Source organism: Protobothrops mucrosquamatus, unplaced genomic scaffold (assembly GCF_001527695.2).
Source record: "Protobothrops mucrosquamatus isolate PMUCROS unplaced genomic scaffold, P.Mucros_1.0 scaffold1519, whole genome shotgun sequence".
Lineage (NCBI taxonomy): Eukaryota > Metazoa > Chordata > Lepidosauria > Squamata > Viperidae > Protobothrops > Protobothrops mucrosquamatus.
The window spans coordinates 430828-452625 of NW_015387691.1; the positions used below are offsets into that span (position 1 = coordinate 430828).

The window sequence follows — 21798 nt, forward strand, 5'->3', positions numbered from 1 at the left end:
AAAATATAATATATAAATGGGGCTAATTCTGTCTGCACAAGACCAAACCTTAAGAACAAATGTGTACAAAATCAGTACTAAGAAGATAGCAACAAACAGCAAACACAATGACAGCAAAGAAGCTGAAAAAACAGTGGACCACCTACTTAGCTGCTGCAGGATCGCACACAAACGGCATGACAAAGTAGAGACAATGGGGCATTGGAATATCTTCAAGTAATACTATTTGCCTGCAAGCAACAATTGGTGAGATGACAAAATAATAGAAAATGAAGAACTTAAAGTGCTCTGGAATGATGAGCACCTGCCACATTTCCCAGACTTAACAATTGCTGATAAGAAAGACAAAATGTCTGGATAGTGGATATGGAGTACCTGAAGATAGCAGAATAGAAGAGAGTGGAGAAAATCACAAGATACAAAGACCTGCAAACAGCAAAAGGAATGAGTATGGCAAAAGAAAATCAAGATAGTACCAATAATAGGCACCTGGAGTGCAATCCCAAAATATCTGGACACCATTTGTCACCATTTTGGTGACAAAATTACCATCAGCTTATCCCAGGTTCTTGGGAAGGACTCCACTATTTACTTATACATTACATTCTGTAATGATACTGACAGATTATTCCTGCCCCATAGAAATGGAGATAGTCAAACAGTTGAAGAAACGCTTACGTTGGCTGATTAAGTAAAATACAGTCAAGAACAAGCATTGATGCAAGTGAAAAATTGCATCATATAATGTGCAGGAAACAAAATATTAATATCATAATAATGTAATAAAAGCATGAACAGAATGCCAGCAAAGGAAAGCATTATATGGTCAATTTTTAGAAAAGATTGAGGGTAAAAATAGATAGATAAACATGGCAAAGTTTAATATCTGGAACATTAAAAAAAACAACTGGACACCTTAAGACAGGGGTGTTAAACTCAATTTCACTGAGGGCTGCATCAGCATTGCGGTTGCCCTTGGGGGGCTGGGTGGGTGTTGCCAGAGTGGTTGCAGCCTACTGGGTGGGTGTGGAGTGGGTGTGGCCTACTGGGTGGGCGTGGCCAGTTCTACATCATTCGCGTCAAGGGTGCCTGTGGGGGCCTGGGCAGGAGTGGTACAGATCTGAGGGTCTCTGGCAGAAGGGGGTGGGACCTGAGCCAGGGCCAAGGCAGTGGGGGCCATTCCCTCACTGTTCCCAGGACGGCTTCGCCGGCCACATGAAACCACTTCGCGGGCCGCATCCAGCCCCCGGACCTTGTGTTTGACATGTCTGGCTTAAGAGCAAACTATATGAAGTAATGCAATAAAGGCCAGAATTGGAAAAAAAACAATCAAATAATTAAAAGTGCATACTGTGCAGAAGCAGAAGAAATTGTAGATCATACACACAACTCATATAAGAAAATTGCATAAACTTACAATAAATGACATAACACTGTTGCCAAAATGATTCACATCTGTGCAAGTAATGAAATATTAGTGGGAATATACAGCTGAAAAATAATAATAGAAAATGATGAGGTTAATGTATCGTGGGACATCTGAATACAAATCAATAAAGTCTTGTCTCATATAACTGTGGTTGAAAAGAAGAAAGGGTGGATATAACTGTGGTTGAAAAGAAGAAAGGGTGGATAATAGATGTGGCAATATCAGGGGATAGTAAACTAGAAGACAGAGAATCAGAGAAGATGACAAAGTATCCAGATGCCACTGACAAGGCAAGCCACTATATATAAATAAAGACCAAACCCCACTAACTAGCACTGAAGATGTTACCTAGTTGGATGATGAATGTCTGCAAGAAAACAACTAAGCTTAGAGAGCACCAAAGACCCCACAAGAGATTTCATTCATACAGGTAGTCCTTGTTTAGTCACCATTACAGTTATAACAGAGATGAAAAAATAAGCTTGTGACCAACCATTTATAACCTCTGCAGGTCTGTAGAGGAAAAGCTGAAGTAAGATCATAAGCACTTTTGTGGTTTCACTTAGTGACTGCTTTGCTTAATGACTGAGTAGCCAGTTCCAAGTGTACTCCCTAAACAAGGGTTGCCCATACTTGAAAACTGAAAGATGTATTAAAAGTAAAATAAATAAACATAGGACTATAGTCTCTCCTATTGATGAACTTTACTTAATGCTAGAGTTTCTACTGTTTACAATTCTTTTGTTTTTATCCAGTTGGAGAAAACCCTGCATCAGAAATCTAACCAGATTCTATTCTATGTTATATAATATATAACATTTATTATCTATTATACCAAAAAGACATATATCTCAAAAGTAATGCATTTATTATACACAATATGTATAATGAAAATGAGGTGAAGATTGAATATAATTATGCATACTGAAGAATATATAAGCATGTGTGAATATGCACACATACACAAATAGCTTTTCAAACATCTGAAGGTGGATAAATGTAACAGGTAGTTCTCAGTTTACGGCCAAAATTGAAACCAGAATTTCAGTTGCTACGAGATGCAGTCATCAAGTGCAACTGCTTTGCTTAGCGGCAGCAATCCAGGTAACTCCAGTTGCTAGTGTTAAGTGAATGCCCTGATTGTTAGCCAAAGCAACTTCCTGCGAGTTTCCCAAATCAAGTCAGTGGGGAAGCTGCAGTTCAAGCCCCAGGCCACGCCAGGTGGGGAAGGAAGCAAGGGAGCACAGCAGAGAGGGTGGGTGAGGGCCTCCGAACTGCTTGAATTTTCATCCCCAGAGTCGAGCGGTTTCTGAAACCTTTCCACTCTGCGGCTCAAAATCCTCTGTGACTGAAAATTGTGCCTGGATTTCACCACAGTGTTTTCAGCCAGCCCCTTCTTAGTGGAAAGGCTCCCTCTCATCTCTGGGGGTTGGCTAAAAAGGCTCCAGACTGAAATCCAGCAGAAATCCATTAAGAAATCTAAGCTGCCGCTCTTTTCTCTCATCTTTGGGGATCAATGAAAAAGCTCAGTGCTGAAGGAGAATCTTCTCAACGTTGAGGGGCTGTCTGAAAATACTCCATGTCAAAGCTTGAATTTGAATATGGAGCTTTTCCAGCCAACTCCCAGAGAGAGTCTTCTAGGCAGGCAGCAATGGCTTGCGACCTTTTCTGCCGGCTTCCCCACTGACCTTCTGGGGAAGCTTGCAGGGAAGACTGCAAATGTTGCTTACATGATCATGGGTGCTTGGCAACCAGTTCTCAAGCATCCAGAATAAGTTGCCAAGGTCCCAGATCGTAATCACCTGACTGCAGGGGTACTGCAATAGTTGTAACTTTGAGGAAGGCTCATAATTCCCTTAGTTCAGCATTACAGTAACTTTGAAAAGTCACTGAAGGAATGGCCATAAGTCAAGAACTACCTGTACACATGCAAATAGGTGGAGAAAAAATATGGATCTTATTCCTACATATACCTAAAGTATGCTATTTCACATATCTAACACCTAAAGCATTTTCTACTTCACAGAACTGTAAAGATACACGCCTTTCATTCATTCATTCATTTTGTACTGATACAGGTTTCATGATTAGTTGTCAAAATGAACAAAACTATCTTAGTTCTGTATTTTAAAAAGTAGTGTTAAAAGTTCTACAAATTCAGATAAGTCACTAGACAAATTTAGCATTTTCCACAGGAAAATAGGACTCTATTACATGTGCTTAACAAACACAGTTTAAATACCTGTTTATTTGCAAAACAGCATTAAAACATAGAAAATCAAGTTGGGACAAGTAAAGAACACTAAAACAAGTTCCTTATCTTAAGTCTAACTGCCTGTTCCAAAACCATTCTTTCAACTTCTGTATTATAATTACTCTGTACAGTACTTTTACTATGAATTTATGTATTTCTTATGATAATATTCAGTTTGGAATTGGTTCCACCTGAACAAAATTGCTACATTCAAATATGTCAGGAATTCTGATTTCTCAGAATATAAACATTTTATTCCACTTAATTTCCCTAGATATTCTCTGGTCAATAAAAAGACTTAAGGATATTTTAGTGTTATATTTAAACAAACTGGCATTCATAATCTAAAATGACTCATGATCTAAACCTGATGATCCTGGCTTATTTGGGCAAATATATCAATTGGGATATAATACTAAGTAATTGCTGACTTCTGTATACTCATTTATGCACACAGATCATACATATGACATAATTCTATGTTTACCAAAACTAAGTAAATAAGGCCCAATGTAAAAGCCTGAATGGCACAACGAACATTCCAAAGTAATCTACTCTAAACTAACTTGGCAAAACAGAATAAAAGGATACATAAAAAATCCTACATTAATTCATGTACACATTTTAAATTCTATATTCGAATATTCCACTTTTGTAAAATGTGAGGCTGCAACTAAAATATTTTAGCAATTTCATATTGCCATAATGTATCATATAAAGATCTTCTTGGAGATGACTACTATGCAGTATTCATGCAAATAAACTGTTGATCCCACAAATATAAAACCTGAACATTAAGGAAATATAGGCACTCTGCTTATTTAGGTATCTTCCAGTTACACAACTGAACTTAAATATCTGCCCTATAGCTGAATTATTTGCTTAGTAATTATATCCACTTTTAACCTATTCGAGAATGATACAGGTTTTCTTTCTGAATATTCCTTTACTACAGATTGTTCCAGACAAGAGTTACTAGATATAAGAAGACATTAATGGCCTCATCATTTCTGTCCATCCCAATTACTCATTCTGTAATTTACAGTTGTCATATTCTAAATGACTGCAATATTTTGGGTATAACATCCTCCTAAGAACATATCTATGTTCTTAAAAATAGATGATCATTAGATATCTAACACAGGATTGAGTTACATGGTGTAATGTGACATCTCTGTTTTGGCTTAACATTATACAATCATTGTCCACTAAGTCACAATTTGAAAATTCTGGAAAACATCGCATACATTATACAAATGTTCAAGACAGAAACCTATCAAAGTTTAAGTAGATAAAATAGCAAACTTTAACAATTTGTCCATTTGACTAATTGCTAGATTTACAGTGTTGCATTTCAAATAATTTAACTTCCATCTATTTTTTTAAAAATAAAACCGATGAATTTTGTAGATCGTTTTAATTCACTAATATCACATTAGGCAAACTTATTTTAGATCAGCACAATGTAACAATACTGCAAGATAACACATACAGAACCGTTGATTTATGTTTGAAATAACCTTTGATAACTGAAAGGCTATTTTCAAAGCAATCAGACCAAGGAAAAGGTAAGAACAGTGGTGACTTTTCATTCTCTCCTTTAAATAAAAGAACCACAAAACCCAGATTTTTTTACAACCTGCCTCTCACTGAACAAACTTTTTTTTTTTGTTGCTCTGTTCTCCCTATTGTTTCGCCCACCAAAGGCTTGTCTATTACTTGCTTCTAAAACCAGAAAATAGCCATTCTCAGCAACCAAATCCTTTCTAAGCTGGCCCTGGGGCGTGATGGAAGTAAAGCATGCCCAACACATTCTACGGGCAGTTCTGGAACAAGAAACGCTGACATGGCCGAGAGATCCTTTAAAAGTCCAAGTTGCATTTGTCAGCAGAGCTCAAACCAAACGAAAGCGGGAGAGATTGTTTTTGACCCGGGAGTTGTTAAGCATCCCCTGGGGCCCCAGTTTCATGGAAAACTCCGCCGGGAGGGTAGGCAGGCAGGCAGGCTTAGACGAGGGCTTCTTTCACTCACCAGGATGCGCTTGAAGAGCGCGTTTTCCTTCGGCGGGAGGCTCACTGACGGCATTGTCTCTGCTACTGTTGTCGCCGCCGCCACCGCCTCCGCCCTTCTTGCTACGACCGGGCCGGTAAACCCGCTCCCTTCTACCGCTGTCTGATCACCACCCCTACCGCCGCCTCTCAGGAGGGACTCCACGCCAGGGCGTCGCTACCACCAGCACTGCCGTCGTTTGCTACGGCAACTCCCCCTTCTACTTTGTGCGGCTTCCCTTGCCGCCGGGATGCCTGTGCCCAGTTACCCCTGCTCCGCAGCAAGCCCCAGGCGGCGGCCGGTTCACGTGGTAACTGAGCAGGCCACAGAGAGGAGGCGCCGCCAAAATGGCCGCCAGTGTGGGTTTCCCCAGCCGGGTCATCAGGAGTTGCGCGCATGCGCCATGACCCCCTTTCCCCCCCTCTTCTTCCTGTCTTTTCTCCATAGACTTGAATGGCAGCAGCAGGGCAAGTCGGGAAATAAGATAGTTCTTAAGGTCTCGCAGCGTCTTGGGGAAGTGTTGCGCCTGCGCGTTTACTGAGCTCCGAGGCTGAGAAAATGTCTCGGTGTGCGCGTAACGCTGTTGAATTCCTTCAAGAGTTCAGAACTATACACATGTATAAGGCTTGACTCATTCTTAGAAAAGGAAACCGAAGAATTAAAATCACAGGAGCTATGGAGGTTGCTGGAATTGTCCTGGAGAGTGTTACAACTTAAAGCTAATATTCAAATCGTATTATAAATAAATGCATGGTCAGAGCAAACAACCATTCGTCGCAATCGCCCACATGATGCCTGTATGAAGCCCAAAAAGCATTGGGAAAATAGACTCCTGTCATGTCTTTAATATCTGGCACTTAATGTCTTTCTACACTTAAAGCTACAGATCTCCACTATCACAATAGCTATGAATCTAGAATGTTAGTTATTTAAAAAGACAATAGTTGTCACTTTGGAAGCTGTAGCACAAAATTCCAATTAAAAATTGGCTAGGAAAACAAGTTTGACATTCTAAGATTTCCTGCTTCTTTTCATCTCCAATATGAAATCGTGCAATCATCTTCATACCTACAGAGTCTTTTTACCACTTCTTACAACAGTTTTGTATTATTAATCTAAAAAAACTGGAAAAACCGGGGGTAAGACAGCATTCCTGAAACCTCTGAGGTTTGAAATTGGAGTCCAGCGTTATTAGTTATGAAACCGTATATGGGTTCCAAAATGATCAGCATTTTTCAAACTGAGGAACCACTTGATGCTGGCAAGGATTGTAATCTTGTAACTCTGACAGCTCCGATTTCATTATAAATCATCTAAGTCCAATTTTATGTGTTCTGTACTCAGTAATACGTTCAGAAATTTATGATTTGAAAACTTCATATTTATTATTTTAGTGTAATTATATATACATATAATTACACTAAAAATACGAATCCGGGGTACATTCATACTTGAGAAAAACAAGTATCCTCGTGTTCAATTGTTTTTCCTCATATATATACATGAATTTTTAAAATTAGCGCAACCTTTTAATTATGAAAACAATGTGATTAGAATAACATTATTTTCTGATTACTACAAACCACTTCAAAATCAGTAATTCTGATTACTACAATCCACTTTAACAGATGAATTTAGGAGAATAGATGAATTTAGGAGAATGCTATCACGGCAGTGATTTCAAGAAAAGCTTGAACAACACCAGTTGTGTATATTTTAGTTCCCGAAATAAAAAAACACAGCAGAACATAACATCAAACAAACATCCAAAGCCGACATTAATTAAAAACGAATATCATTGCGGTGGGGATGAACTTCTATTACGGCTGACTGAGTTGTTCTGCCGAGTTGTCGATAGATGACGCTCCAAATCCTTTCCTTAGATCTTTTTAGCAGCCGCCCCTCTTACTCTTGGACTGGTGCGTTTGTCTCCTCGCTTCTCTCGAGAGGAAAAATAACATGGCGGCGACCTTGCGGGCTGCGAAGCGGTTTTTGCAGAATCCAAGCAAGGTGACTCCAAGTGAGTTGTGTGGTTTCGGGTGGGACTTGTTTTCTTTTCGGAACCTTGGCTATTCAGAAGAAAACATTCAATTTGCATGGGCGTTCTGTTGCCCTATCCATGTTGACTGAATGTGTGAATGCTGCGCCCTACTAGACTGAATGTATAACCTTCAGCTGCAGTTGCCTTTCTCTCTTGACCATTTTGCTGAGGCCTCTGTGCATACAAAGATTTGCGGTGCCCCGTGTGGTCAAATTAGGGCAGCGGGTTGAGTGTGTTTGTACATCAGTGGCATCTGTGTATCAGAGTGATGAACATATGAGCATATCCCTTTACTGCACGGTTGTTACATTCCTCTTTTTTCTTCCATCGAAAGCCTGATGGGTTACTTAGTGTAAGATACCTGCTTTTAGTGCTTTGCAGTGTTTGGTTTGAAGGGAAAAAGGTCTTAATGTTGGAACCTCTTTAAGCATTTTTCCCCCTGGGATTAAACGTGAGTGTAGGAAAAAATCATTTTCTTTAAGGAAGTAAAAAAAATGGGGTAAAAACAAATAATTTTACATTTCAAACGCCATTGCTTCTTCCTGTTTATTATAATATATGCTGTTTAAATGTTGTCCTTTACAATAAACTGGATGATACTTTTCTTCTGATATAACTAACCATACAATATATGAAAAGAATTGATTTTTACAAAATTCTAATTTCATCCAATAACTGCATACATATTCACAACTATGACATTTCAGCTAAAATTGATAACTATTTCTATCTTGTCTGTCTTATGAAAACATAACCTGAGACACAAATAATGTAATGTGAGACTCAAATAATAAAACAAGTCATAATGTGACTTAATTGTTTTTGGTTAAATTGAGAAATGTATACCTAATGTATGACTGAAGAATTATTTTTTAAAGGCATTTTACATTCATTTCAGAACTAATGTATTTTGAAACTTCTTTATTTTAGCATTGTCTCGGTCAATATTCCAAATAGGAAGGGAAGATTTAAAAAATCCTAACTGGATAAAAGTTGGCCTAAGTCTTTCTTCAACAGTCCTACTATGGGTTATGGTAAGAATATGTGTGAAATTAATATTTGTAAAGCAACCTTTAATTATTTTTTACATCTTTTCCTGAGTTTTAATCAATTGACCACTTATATGGATCATTTTCCATAGTTGCCCTTATATATGAGCATGAATGTACTTCAAGGAGCTATATGAGATGTATTTCCTAGTTGATAGAATGCCATCAACAGGAAATGGTATATCGGCTCTAGATTAGATATCCTAGGTTGCATAGAACTGTGGAAGAAGCTTACTTAAAACTGGATTTAGTTGTGCTTATGGCACACTAGCCACAGCCAAAACTGACTGTGAAGTTAGGGAATATTGCATACAACTTAGATAAGACTGAAGCTCTATGCTTTCTCTCTGTTAAAAGCATTATGCATATAGATTGTTCTCCTTCAAAATATAGAAATAAATGAATTATCTTGCTGCAGCTTTCCAAATAGGAAGCTACTGTTAGAATTGTTTCTAAATATTATTTTAGACACAAATTTGGTGAATTAGCTGGGGGCACTATTGGCTTATGCATAATAATTTTTGTTCTGGCTTACTGCAAACTTGTTATGGTTAACATAGTGTATAAACGTAGCCCCAGGCTGAAAATTGGCAAGATTAAATAATTTGCAACCAATGTAGACTTTGAAAGGATATTAAAATTATCATTTGAATTCTTATCATTTTCTCAATAGCACTTAAGAAAATGCTAATATTATAAATAAAATAAATGTATTTTAAATGTTGTATTCAGGCTACTATAATGAAATAATAGAAGCTCATAAGGACATGCTAACCTTTTATGTTCCATGTATTTATCTATGATTATCTTTTAGCTTATCAGGCATCATAATTATGAAATGGCAGAATATGAAAGGAGAAAAAAAGATTCTTAATGCCAATCTGATTGTTATGGTAAGTATTTAATTAAACCTCTATATCCTTACTCTTTATAGTTTGATTTTTTCCCCATCTTGTAAGTTCTAAAAATACTTCTGAACTCTTGTGTTGCTTTGTGTAGCTTTTTCTATCATCATAATATAGGCCCCTGAAAAATTCAGTGTTCTATATTCCATATCGAAGTGATAGACTTTACTCCATTCTTCTTTAGTCCACTTGGTTTTCAAATTCTGGGTCTTGTAAACTGAAAATTCAATCGCTTCACTCTGTCACTGCTCAAGGAGAAACATGAGGGGGTAAAGATGGCAATGTATGCATATTTATTAAACTGGTATGGAAGCTTAGTACATTATTGAAATACACCAAGGTGTTTTCACTTCCATTTTAGCAGTACCATGATTAGCACTGTGTTTGAATTAAACAGTGGTTAATCTTAAATACTGATAATTGAAAAACTCCAACTTCAAACCATAAAACTGGCTTTTGCAACCAACAGTGATTGAGTCTGGACATAGTTTTAGATTTGATATGATAAATCTTGATTAACTAAAACCAATGGTAGATGTTTTTGAAGAACTTAACTCCAGTGGACAGAAGCTGGCTCATTTTCATAAAGAGAAAGCACCATTATATGTGAACTCAGTCTTTATGTATATTTTTGATTAGCACTCAGAATTCTTGTTTCCCATTATAAATGACAGAACAGAAAGGGAAGAGTGGAAAGCAGATTTCTCAGCATTAGTAATTGTTAAGTAATAATAGTAAGGTTTATTCTTGGCTTTGGTTTAGATCCTCATCTACTGATTTTCTTGAGTAACGTTTTCTAAGAACACAAGAGAGAACAGCCATAACAGCAGCTAGATTTAAATGTGGGACTTTACAAATTCAACTTACATAACAGTGTTTTCACAAGTTTTTGTACACAGTTATTTGTACTAAAAATTGCTTTGCACTAATTTAGCATAGTTTCAAGAATGCTGATACCCAACATTGTAAATAGTAGCAGACTTAGAAAGCATGCCCCATTTAGTGTTAAACCCTGTTACTATAACCAATTTACCAATTCTGGGAATAATTGGCCCATTATTTTCCTGTTAACTTTCTGAATTTAGATTGGAGTAATTTCAGCCTACACTGTAATCAGTCTGGTTTAGTGGTTAAGGCACAAGGTTTGAAGCCAGGAAAGTGTTGGTTCTAGTCCTGCCTGAGGTACAAAGCCAGTTGAGTAACTTTGGGCAGTCACTCTCTCTCAGCCTGGAAATAGGCAGTGACAAACAAAAGAAATCTTGACAAGAGAATTGCAGGGATTAGTCCAGACATTTTCTAAGAGTAAAAAACTGACTCAAGTTTGCATATGTACACACATACGGACACACACATAAAATACACTAAACATTTCTAATTCCACATTACTTAGTTAACATTATGGTCTATCTGATTAAGAATAGTAATTGTAAAATATATACTGTTTTGTCACCATAACAACATAGAAAATTTACAAAGATTTATCAAGAACTAGGTAATCATTTTATAATTTAATTCAAAATCTTTGAGGCTATCATTTCTTTATAAGTAGACTGTATAAATGGATATGACTTTAAGCCTACAGTATTGTGGGATATACCATTATTAATATTTTTTATTTTTTTTCTAGATTGAAGATATAGCTGAGGCATATTCTGCAGTGAAATTATCAAAGCTGGATTTATTCATAATTAATATTAATCTTCCTGAAATAAAACACTGACTAGTATGGAAAGAAACTAAAATATTTTTTTCCATTTGACCTCTTGCAAGAGTTATGATAAAACATTCCGATTATACAAGAGCTTTATCACAGAACATTTTTATGAGTCAGCTGGGCAACTTTGGGCCTGTTGCTTTTTCTCACCTTAACCTATTTCACTGGGTTGTTATGGGGAAAATAAGTTATGAGTTATGTATAAAAAGACAGGATAAAATACATTAATAACCACAAAGTTATTGACAAAATTGCCACCAGTCAATTGCAAAATGTAGCTTTACTTGGAACAACTTACACCCTGCGATACTGTTAACACCATAAACGACATCTGCCAATCTCAGACCCTCAGAAGGACTTGATAGATGAATAAATGTGAAACCCAGTCTAAACATCTGGCAAACTGTTGTTGTTAGTTGCGAAGTCGTGTCCGACCCATCGCGACCCCATGGCCAACGTTCCTTCAGGCCTTCCTGTCCTCTACCATCTTCTGGAGTCCATTTAAGTTCATGCCTACTGCTTCAGTGACTCCATCCAGCCACCTCATTCTCTGTCGTCCCCTTCTTCTATTGCCCTCAATCTTTCCCAGCATTAGGCTCTTCTCCAGTGAGTCCTTCTTTCTCATTAGGTGGCCAAAGTATTTGAGTTTCAACTTCAGGATCTGGCCTTCTAAAGAGCAGTCAGGATTGATCTCCTCTAGGACTGACCGGTTTGATCGCCTTGCAGTCCAGGGGACTCGCAGGAGTCTTCTCTAGCACCATAGTTCAAAGGCCTCAATTCTTTGGCTCTCAGCCTTTCTTATGGTCCAACTTTCACAGCCATACATTGCAACTGGGAAAACCATGGCCTTGACTATACGTACTTTTGTTGGCAGGGTGATGTCTCTGCTTTTTAGTATGCTGTCTAGATAACTGTAACCCACCATAATAGCAACTGCCTATCCCAGGTCCTTGGGAAGGACTCTATAGGTGGATAAAAATGCCAAATCCAGTCTGAAAATGAGGCTGACTGTGTGATGAACCATAGTAATAAGGTGTCAGAAAATATATTGGAATGTTTATAGAAAACATAAGCAGTGGAAGACCAGAATGGATGGTTGGAAGTGAAAAATATGGACTTACCAACGTTAGGAGAAGCATCTTCTAAGTTGACACATCACTCTTATTATTTGTCATTGCTATGATTCTAGTTCCAGTGACTTTGAAGAAAACAAATCTTGGTTATCAAACAGCAAAAAATGGTAATAAAATATCATTGTTGCTTTATATGGATGACCTGATACTTCATAAAAAATTAGAAATTGAAATACAGCAATTGACAAATATGGTAAGACTTTGGCCTAGAGTAATGTGCCACAATAAAAATAAATTTGAATAAAATCACCGTAATGGAATTGAAATTTTGCATGGCTAAACCATTAAGAGCTATTAAGATGAAGCCTACAAGTATCTGGGCATTTTATCATTGAATAACATCAAGCATGGGCAAGTTAAAAATGTGATTGGTAAATCATATCCAAAGAATCAGAAAAGTGCTAAAATTATAAATGGTGGAAACATGAAAGCCATCAATACTTGTGGCATACCTGTGATATGATATACTGCTAGAATGATTAATTGGACAGAAGCCGAATTGGACAGTTTGGACCAACCCCCCCCAGAAAGCTTACATTTCCATAGTGATATTGATAGATTATACCTGCCCTGGAGAAATAGAAGTAGACATTTACTTCAAACAAACTCAAAGAAAAGCATGCACTGGCTGATTACATAAAAGACAGCCAAGAACAAGAATTAATGTAAATTAAAAATTGAAACTTACTGAATATGCTGAAAAGAAAACATGAAAATCAAAGCAATGTAATAAACCAAGAACAAAATGCCATCAAGAAAAAACATTACAGGGTCAATTTTTGCAAATGATCAAGGGGAAAGTGGATAAAGATAAAACTTAGCAATGGCTTATAACTAAAACATTTTTTTAAAAAAGAAAGGCTTAATTTTGGCTATTCAAACTAATGAAATGAAGGCCACAATTGGAAAAAATAATCAAATGGTTCAAAATGCAGATTGTGCAGAGAGACAGAAGAAACAGTCAATGTTTCTTCTGCTTTGCACAAAAAAACCTTCAGTTTCTTTTTTCAAATGTTCCATTATCAGCTAAATGTCTATGGAGATTCTCCATTATCAGCTGTTGCTATGTTTATCCACTTCAGCTAAAACAAATCCTGGAGTCCCTGATCAAGAGGCAATGGTCTGGTGATAAAAAATCAGTCACACTAGAATGAAGGAGGGACAGAACCCCTTTAAGTTGGGGTTGTTATAGAAATAGATTTGAAAAACTCAGCCCTACATAGTAATTCTGCATTACTACATAGTAATTCCAATAGAAAAGAATATTTGTAGTTCAGGGTTGAACTGTGGGGTTCTTGACGCTCGCTGAGTTTGGTTGTTTTCTTGCAGATATTTTATTATCGATCTAGGTAACATCATCAGTGCTAAAGGGGAATAGGGTTTGGCCTTTTTATATATAAGTGGCTTGCTCTATTGGTGTTGAAAAAAATAAGTTGGAGGAAGAGGTTATACAGTTTAGCAGTTCACTAGCCTCCCTGGCTTATCCAAACCATAACATGCAGAGAAAACCAATGGTGTTGAAGTGATCCATACTCTACTAACCACCTCAAAGCTCCCGCTATTGAAGCTGCTCATCGGCAAAGATGTCTAGAGAGATGTGGGAATCACCTAGCAATTGTTTTTCTGGCTATTACCTCATAGAAGCCCCACATTCAGCCTCTAGTCCAGGAGTGTATAATGTATAATGAATCTTGTTAAGGAACCTGGTTTTGGTTCCTCATTGTATTCTCTACACAGCCCTTTAAGCTGAAACTGGAATGATTCCAATTAAATCTGCCCAAAAGCACATGCTAGTTATTGGCTCAAGTTTCAACTCAGATTGTCAGACTCTCTTGACTTTTTAAGACAAATTCCAAACTTCTTGTGTAAACCTAAGCCAGGCATGTCAAACTCGTGACGTCATGTGACGTCGCATAATGTATTGCTACTTTTTTCCCAATGTCCTAAGCCATTATGATTTCTGCCCCGATGTATTGGTTCCAATGAGAATCGATCAGGCCAAATCATCTTTCAAGTAACATGCCAGAGATATGGCCCTGAAAAGTGATCTTAATCAGGCTCCACCATATAATAATTCAGTGAATACAAAAAAAGTGTTGTTCCTTCACATACGCATGGGGTCCGTGGACCAATACCAATCCACGGCCTACCAGATACCAGGTCGCACAAGTGAGCGAAGCCCCATCTGCATGTGTGGGATCCAGGCAGTGTGCAAAGCCATGCCTCCCCACCGGTCTGCAAAAAAACCCCCACCCTCCATGGAACCAGTCCCTGGTGCCCAAAAGGTTGGGGGCCACTACATTACACAACTGTCCCCAAAACAGCAGAAGAGATTTTAGTCTTGCTTGCTGTAATGCCCTCCCTTCTGTCTTGGAGAGAAGGTCCTATTACATACTAAAAGAGCTGTGGCTCTTTCTTTGTGATGAGGATAAGATTGAAATTGAATTATATGTTACTGCGTTGCCTTTTTTTATAGAAATCTAGAGAAATGTATATTTGCCCATACATATCGCAATGTCCAGGCAGGCTGGAGGCTAATTACCTTAGTCTCTTGCTAGCTGACTAGGTGGCAGGAATTTCCAACAATATAGCCTGATCTTGTGTCAGAGCTATGATTAAAAGTAAATAACTTGTCCAAGTGATATTATGCAGAGCCTTTACTAGCCTTTAATAACTCACTATTTACTTTTAAGAGGCTGTATACCTTTGAAGGTTGTCACAAAGAAGGAGATAACCTATTCTAGAGCAAGACAAGAAGTATGGGATGTAAACTTATCAAAGAGAGATCCAACCTAGAACTGAGGAGAAATTTCCTGACAGAACAATTAATCAGTGGAATGATTTGCTTTCAGAAGTTGTGGATAGGTTTTTAAAGAAGACATTAGATAGCAACTTCTTTGGAATGGTATAGGGCAGGGGTCCTCAACCTTGGCAACTTTAAGACTTGTGGACTTCAACTCCCAGCAAAGCTGGCTGAGGAATTCTAGGAGTTGAAGTCCACAAGTCTTAAAGTTGCCAAGGTTGAGGACCCCTGGTATAGGGTTTCCTGCTTGGGTAAGGAGTTCAACTAGAAGACCTCCAAGGTCCCTTCCAACTCTGTCATTCTGAATTATTCTGTATAGCTTTTCTTCCTTTTCTCCCCTTTTTTCCTTCTCCCTCCTCTTCCCCTCTTCCTCCTTTTAAATAAAGACACAGTGTGTTTTATTTTGTTATTTCTTTGTTATAATTATATACGGTATATAATTATATATAATTATGTTATATAATGGTCTTAACTCCAACAGGGCTTCAGAAAGTATTAGAGTTAAGATATGTTACCATAGCCTCACATTCTCATACTGTTTTATAAATTCTTATTCATGTCCTTTAAAGTTATCTTAGTTTATAGCGTTTATTTATTTTTGTATCTTGCCTTTGTTCTTACAAATAAGTGGCAAGGTGGCAAATAAATCCAACACACCTTTCTCCTCTTCTTTTGCTCATAACAACCCTGTGAGATGAGTTGGGCTGAGAGTGATTGGTCCAAGGTCACTCAATTGACTTTCATGGCTAAGGCAGGACTAGAACTCATGTTCTTCCACTTTCTAGCCTTGTGCTAGATTATTCTTCAAAAATTTAATTGTAATTTTATAGGATTTGTTTAATATCTGTACTTCGTAATTTTACATTAATTTTATCTTCACTTTTTTATTCTATCAATATCAATCTTTATTTTCATTTCTTTTTTAGCAAAATTATGTTATTAGTAGCTTGCTAGTCTTTAAAATCAATTTGATCGATTGACTGAATAGTAATAATAATGCTCTCTGAGCATGGAATGCCCTCACTTCAAGCTCAGAGTGAATAGTAATAGTGTAAGACACACATGTCAAACTTGCAATGTCACGTGACGTTGCGAGATGTATCGGGACTGTTTTCCCATTGCCAGCAATGGGGTGGGCGCGGCTTCTGGATGCCGCGTCCAGCCTGCGGGCCAGCAGTTTGACACCCCTGGTGTAAGACATAGTAGTTGTCTTATAAGTCATAATTGTCATAGTAATAGCATAGAGATAGCAATAGAACACAATATAGGAAGCATTCACATATTACTTCTATATGTGTGTTTTTACAAAATCAAACATATCCTCAATCATTAGAGGGAGATACAAAGAAATCATCTGTCCAGAGTTCAGTGATTTTGTGTCTCTCTTGAATCTGAGTCAATCTAACTGGGCATGATTTAAAAAAGAACCTATCACTACATCTCATTACTGTGCTGAAGGCCTTCTTATTCCAAGCTCCTGTACTTCAGAGATATTGCTATTGTGTGAGATCTAAAGTTGTAGAGATGTATGGAGAAGGGTTCTTTAGTAACCAAAGCAGGGTTATAAAAGACTGGAACATAAATGAAAAAATTATCAGACCAGTATATCATTTCCTTCTGTTCACAATACAGAGAGATTCCAGACATTTTGTAGAATTTTTTTGTTGTTTATGAAAATACATTATATAGTTCAGGGCTTGAAACTGTAGTCTTGGAACTGAAACAATGCTTGGTGAGTTCAGTGGGACTTTTCAGTAACTGTATATAGGAATGTAGCATCCATTCAACTTGTTGGTTTGCTGTGTGGTCTTCTTTATCCCTATACTAGAAAATTGGTTTGACATTTTTCTGTCTCTTTACTTTTGCAGAACTAAAGAAAGAAAAGTAAATGTCTTCCAAACCCAATCAAATAGTGAGATTTCTTCAATCAGACTATTTCAATGCTAAGAAATTATTGTTTTTAAATGCACCCTATAAAAGGCAAACTTAACACCTTAAAGGCACTTGTTTGTTATTGTACTTTGTAATCACCCATCTAATAAATAGTATTGAACTTTAATTTTGCTTGCCAATCTGTCTTTTATCTGATCAAAATTATTTTGCTGAACAAAGCAAAAATAAAGCAAAATTATTTTGCTTTATTATGTTTTGAGAGATACAATACCTAGATTCAGTGGTATGCAATTATATAAATATGGTAATATACAGTAAACACTGAAGTTATTTGTTTACTTTTGCCTGGAGGGATTTAAAACCAGTAAAATACCTATTTCTCAATGCAAACTTGTATCTGTTGGAAACCTAATTCATCTGCATTGCTATATGAAATAAGTAATAAGGGTTAAGAATGGAGTAATACTACTTTCCTTAAGAAAGTAGTTTCTTGTCTGAAACCATCTGAAACTGGTTGTAAAGGAAACTTGCTTATAAAATTGCTGTTCAAATTTTAATCTGTTCTTCCAGTCTGGTAATGATGCTAGCCAGGTTTGTGTGCATACTGGTTACCACAGACCCTCACTAGTGGATTACCCTGCTTTGAGATTACATGCCCTCACAAAAGAAAATACCACCATTTTATCATTCTTTGCATCACTTGGGCTAGAAGAAAAAATGGAAGAATTCTTATCAGTTTCACCTGTTTTCCTTTCTAAGGGGCCATCATCAGAATCCATTGGTAGACTTGTTTAAAAGCATCCATTGTTACACCAGCTACTAGGAGGAGGGGGGTCCTTTCTGAAGATGGTCAGAAGGTTGAAAGAGGACAGCAACCTGTGGCTGGAAGATAGGGAGTTTCTTACCACAGTGCACAGTAGTCAGCTGAAGTGGAGACATTTATCTACAACAAAATGAAGCATTGTTTGTAGCAGCTGAAGTTGGAAAACATTTAGCTTGACAAAAAGGGTGGGGGGAGATAGGCTGGAGGCAGAGAAGCAGGGATGGAAGAGCCCAGTGGGCTTGTTTGTTTATTGTAGTGATTTATGGGTAGCAACCAGCACCTTGAATAATTAACTCTGAAAGCAAACTGATAACCAATATAGCTTGCGAAGCAGAGGTGTTTAATAAAATGCTTGTCACTATCTTCTGGAAAGCATTTTATGCTGGAATATAATTCCAATTAACAGCTCTAGAATTCTCATGTGAATCTCCTTCCAAGTATTAATCAAGGTGGGTTCTCCATAGCTTTTAAAACCAGCCGAGGTAGCCTCATATTGCCATTTGCTGGGGCCTCTTGGCACTGTTAATGAACTATGAATTTTAGAGAAGAGGTTTTCAAACTGCTTTCAGAACTTTTTTTTAACTAACATGAAAAAGTTTTAAAAGGCCCATTTTAGATAGTTACACTTCTGCGTGGCAAAATCTAGTTGGGTACTGAAAATGGGCAGAACTTAAAAGTCTAGATAAGTACAGTAATCTGTAAATTATACTGAAATACAGATTTGTTTCTTTAGAATTAACAATACATTTTAAACAGGATTATATTATATTACATTATATTATATTAATCATTTGTGGGAGGATTAAAGCCATTTCAGGATTTACTGTAGATCCTTAGATCCAGGTTTCTAGTAGTGCTAGAGTACTTTAGTCCCTCTCAATCTGGGAGAGGAAAAAAGAGAACATGTGGTTCCTTATTTTGGGGTCATCTAGCAATTTATTGATAGTTAACCACAGTTATTTATTCTTTCCTATTCCTATGCTGAAATGATATTTTCTGGCATTTTTTTATTTCTGCTGATCCAAATGGTGAAGTGCCTAAATTCTGCATTCTAATTATTTGCAATTTAATCAGTGTTTCCCTATTTTTATTTCAGGATTGATCCCTTTACTTTTGTAAACATATGTGGGCAATCTCTTATCAATCAGCCTAAACAAGAATGGGCTCGTGGTCAGGGATGATTAGATTTATAGTCTAGGAATATTTGGAAAATCACAATTTTCTCATTAGTGGCTTAAAAATCTTAATCAATATGATTTATGAATCTAAAAATTTGAATATTGCCTGTACATCAAACACTTTTCTGTCTTGAACAACCTAAGTGAAATCACTTTCAATTTTACTTAATTCAGTTTGCTTAAAAATGCAGACAATTCAACAGTCATATTTAGATATGTTTTATTATGCTTTAGTAAAAAAAAAATACATATACAGAAGGCTTTTGTGAGCAGAAAATACTTGGAAACTGTATTTCACTTACAGTATCAAATTGGACTGTCAGTCAACACACAAAGATATGAAAGAAATTGTACTTGTTCATCCTGGTCGAAGACCTCCAGGCAAATTCCAGTTGTGTTATGCTGGCTATATGCTATTATTTTAGCTTTACTGTTTTTATAAAGAAATACTTTCAGTAGTAATTGAATAGAATATTCTGCATTAGAAAGAATGTCTTGATGGTTGGTGTGGCTTATAAAATAAGGGAAACATGAAGTTCATAAACACATTGTATTCATCATCCACAGTGACTGCTTTTTAAACAAAGCTATTATACTTTAGGCAATGTAATTTTTCCCCCCCATATGCATTGTTCTGGGAGATTTGTTTGTGGGCATATGAGACGAAAGCTTTACGGTTCTTACACATAAAAAATAGCAATTAAAACTTTTGATAAGTTAAATATCTTGTTTTATAATATATTTAAAAATGGGACATAAAATATTTCCATTTCATAATTTACTACTTTTAAACGTTAATGCCTATTACAACACTTTACCCAAGTTTATTTTTTGGTGGGTTGAATGAAAATGACTTTATTTTCATTGGAAGTATAAAACATATATTGGAATAAATACAGTGTATTTGAAGTTTCATTTTTATCTATTTCCTAGGGGCTTTTTAAAAATAATTGGATATTTTGTAAATAAATCAGAAATATAGTTAGGACAAAGCAGGCAGTAATTTCTCACCAGATGGCAGCTGGGCTTAGTACTAAGTTGTTTTGGATTGACTGGTTCTTGAATAAAAAATTATCACACAATTCCAGGGTTATAAACTAGATTGGGATGTTAATGTATACAACTATAGAAAATCAGTTTGGTGTAGTTGCTAATAAGGTGATGGTCTAGAACAGGCATGTCTAACTGCCGGCCCGCGGGCTGGATGCATCACGACAAAACCGTGCCTATCCTATTGCCGGCAATGGGGGAAAAGTCACGATACGTTGTGCGACGTCATGTGACATCACGAGTTTTACATGCCTGGTCTAAAAATTAAAAGACTCTGAATTTTATATGGAGGTTGTCAGTCATCCAGGTATGGTTGTCCCAAAGGTGCTTTTTTCAGGAGGCAACTGGACTTTCTTGTGTTTCTTTTGAGTTTCAGATAGCACAGACTCATCCCCAACAGCCTGTGCCTGTTTTCAACAGTGAAGGGACACAGGACAGAAAACATCCTGCAGCCAAGAACGCTCCACACACATCTCCGCTACTCAGGTGACCCTGACAGGTAAACCTCCAAATGGTTTCAAGGACTCTCTGAAAGAATGCAAATGCCCAGCTGTCTGCAAGCAACATAAATCCTTCCACTCCCCATCATCTAGTCAGAGCTGAAGAAGCTTCTTGGATGAGAAGAGAAACGTCTTCAAAAGAAACACAAGAAAGTTCAGTTGCCTCCTGAAAAAAGCAACTTTGGGACTCTGAATTTTAGACGTGCCAATCACTCTCTCTGAGTCCAACCCACTTTACAAGCTAGTTCTTGTGGACAAAATAGGAGGCAGAAGTACGAGTGTGTTCACTGCCTTGAGTTATACAGGTAGTCCTTGACTTACTAAGCAAGACATTTAAGTCAATTTTGCCCCATTTTATGACCTTTCTTGCCACTGTTGTTAAATGAATAAATGCAATTGTTAAGTTAGTAACACAGGTATTAAGTGAATTTGACTTCTCCATTGACTTTGCTTGTCAAAAGGTCACAAAAGGGGATCACGTGAATTTGGGACACTCAACTGTCATAAATAGGAATCCATTGCCAAGCATTCAAATTTTTATCACATGACCATGAGGATGCTGCAATGGTTGTAAGTGTGAAAAGTGTCATCGTAAATTTGAATGGTCACTAAATGAACTGTTGTAAGTCAAAAACTACCTGTATATTAAAAGCAGGATGAAAATATAATAGCCCCAAAGCTATATCTGTATATCTGTAATATTGCTAGGAAAACTACATTGATGTAGTATGCATGTGGTCATCAGAAATTAAACCTCTTTATATGTTGTTGAAAAAGTCAGTTAGTCCAGGATTGGATTAAGGCCAACTGATGCTCTGATCAGAGCCCAATAATGGTTCTCCTTGATGGAAGCAAAATTCTCACACCATGAGATGGAAATAAATACAATATCTTGTCAACACCTCCAAACCGAACTTAAACTTTAATCATTCACCATGCCAAAGAAAACATTTTTTAAAAACAATGCAGATTAAACA

The 21798-nt window shown here is 37.0% G+C and overlaps 1 protein-coding gene and 1 long non-coding RNA gene across 2 annotated transcripts in view; one reads left to right on the top strand and one right to left on the bottom strand.

The window, feature by feature from the left end:
* The window catches only part of NAA15 (N(alpha)-acetyltransferase 15, NatA auxiliary subunit), a 47288-nt gene extending 41281 nt beyond the window's left edge, over nucleotides 1–6007 (bottom strand). Inside the window, exon 1 of the mRNA XM_015822294.2 lies at nucleotides 5715–6007. Coding sequence (XP_015677780.1) covers nucleotides 5715–5768 — 54 coding nt within the window. The 5' untranslated portion in view covers nucleotides 5769–6007. The remainder of the gene's footprint in view (nucleotides 1–5714) is intronic.
* Nucleotides 6008–7646: 1639 nt separating this feature from the next.
* LOC114922990 lies at nucleotides 7647–11463 on the top strand. Its single transcript, XR_003810551.1, has 4 exons — nucleotides 7647–7752; nucleotides 8704–8807; nucleotides 9637–9715; nucleotides 11355–11463. It is a non-coding gene; the product is annotated as an uncharacterized LOC114922990 (long non-coding RNA).
* Nucleotides 11464–21798: the final 10335 nt, after the last annotated feature.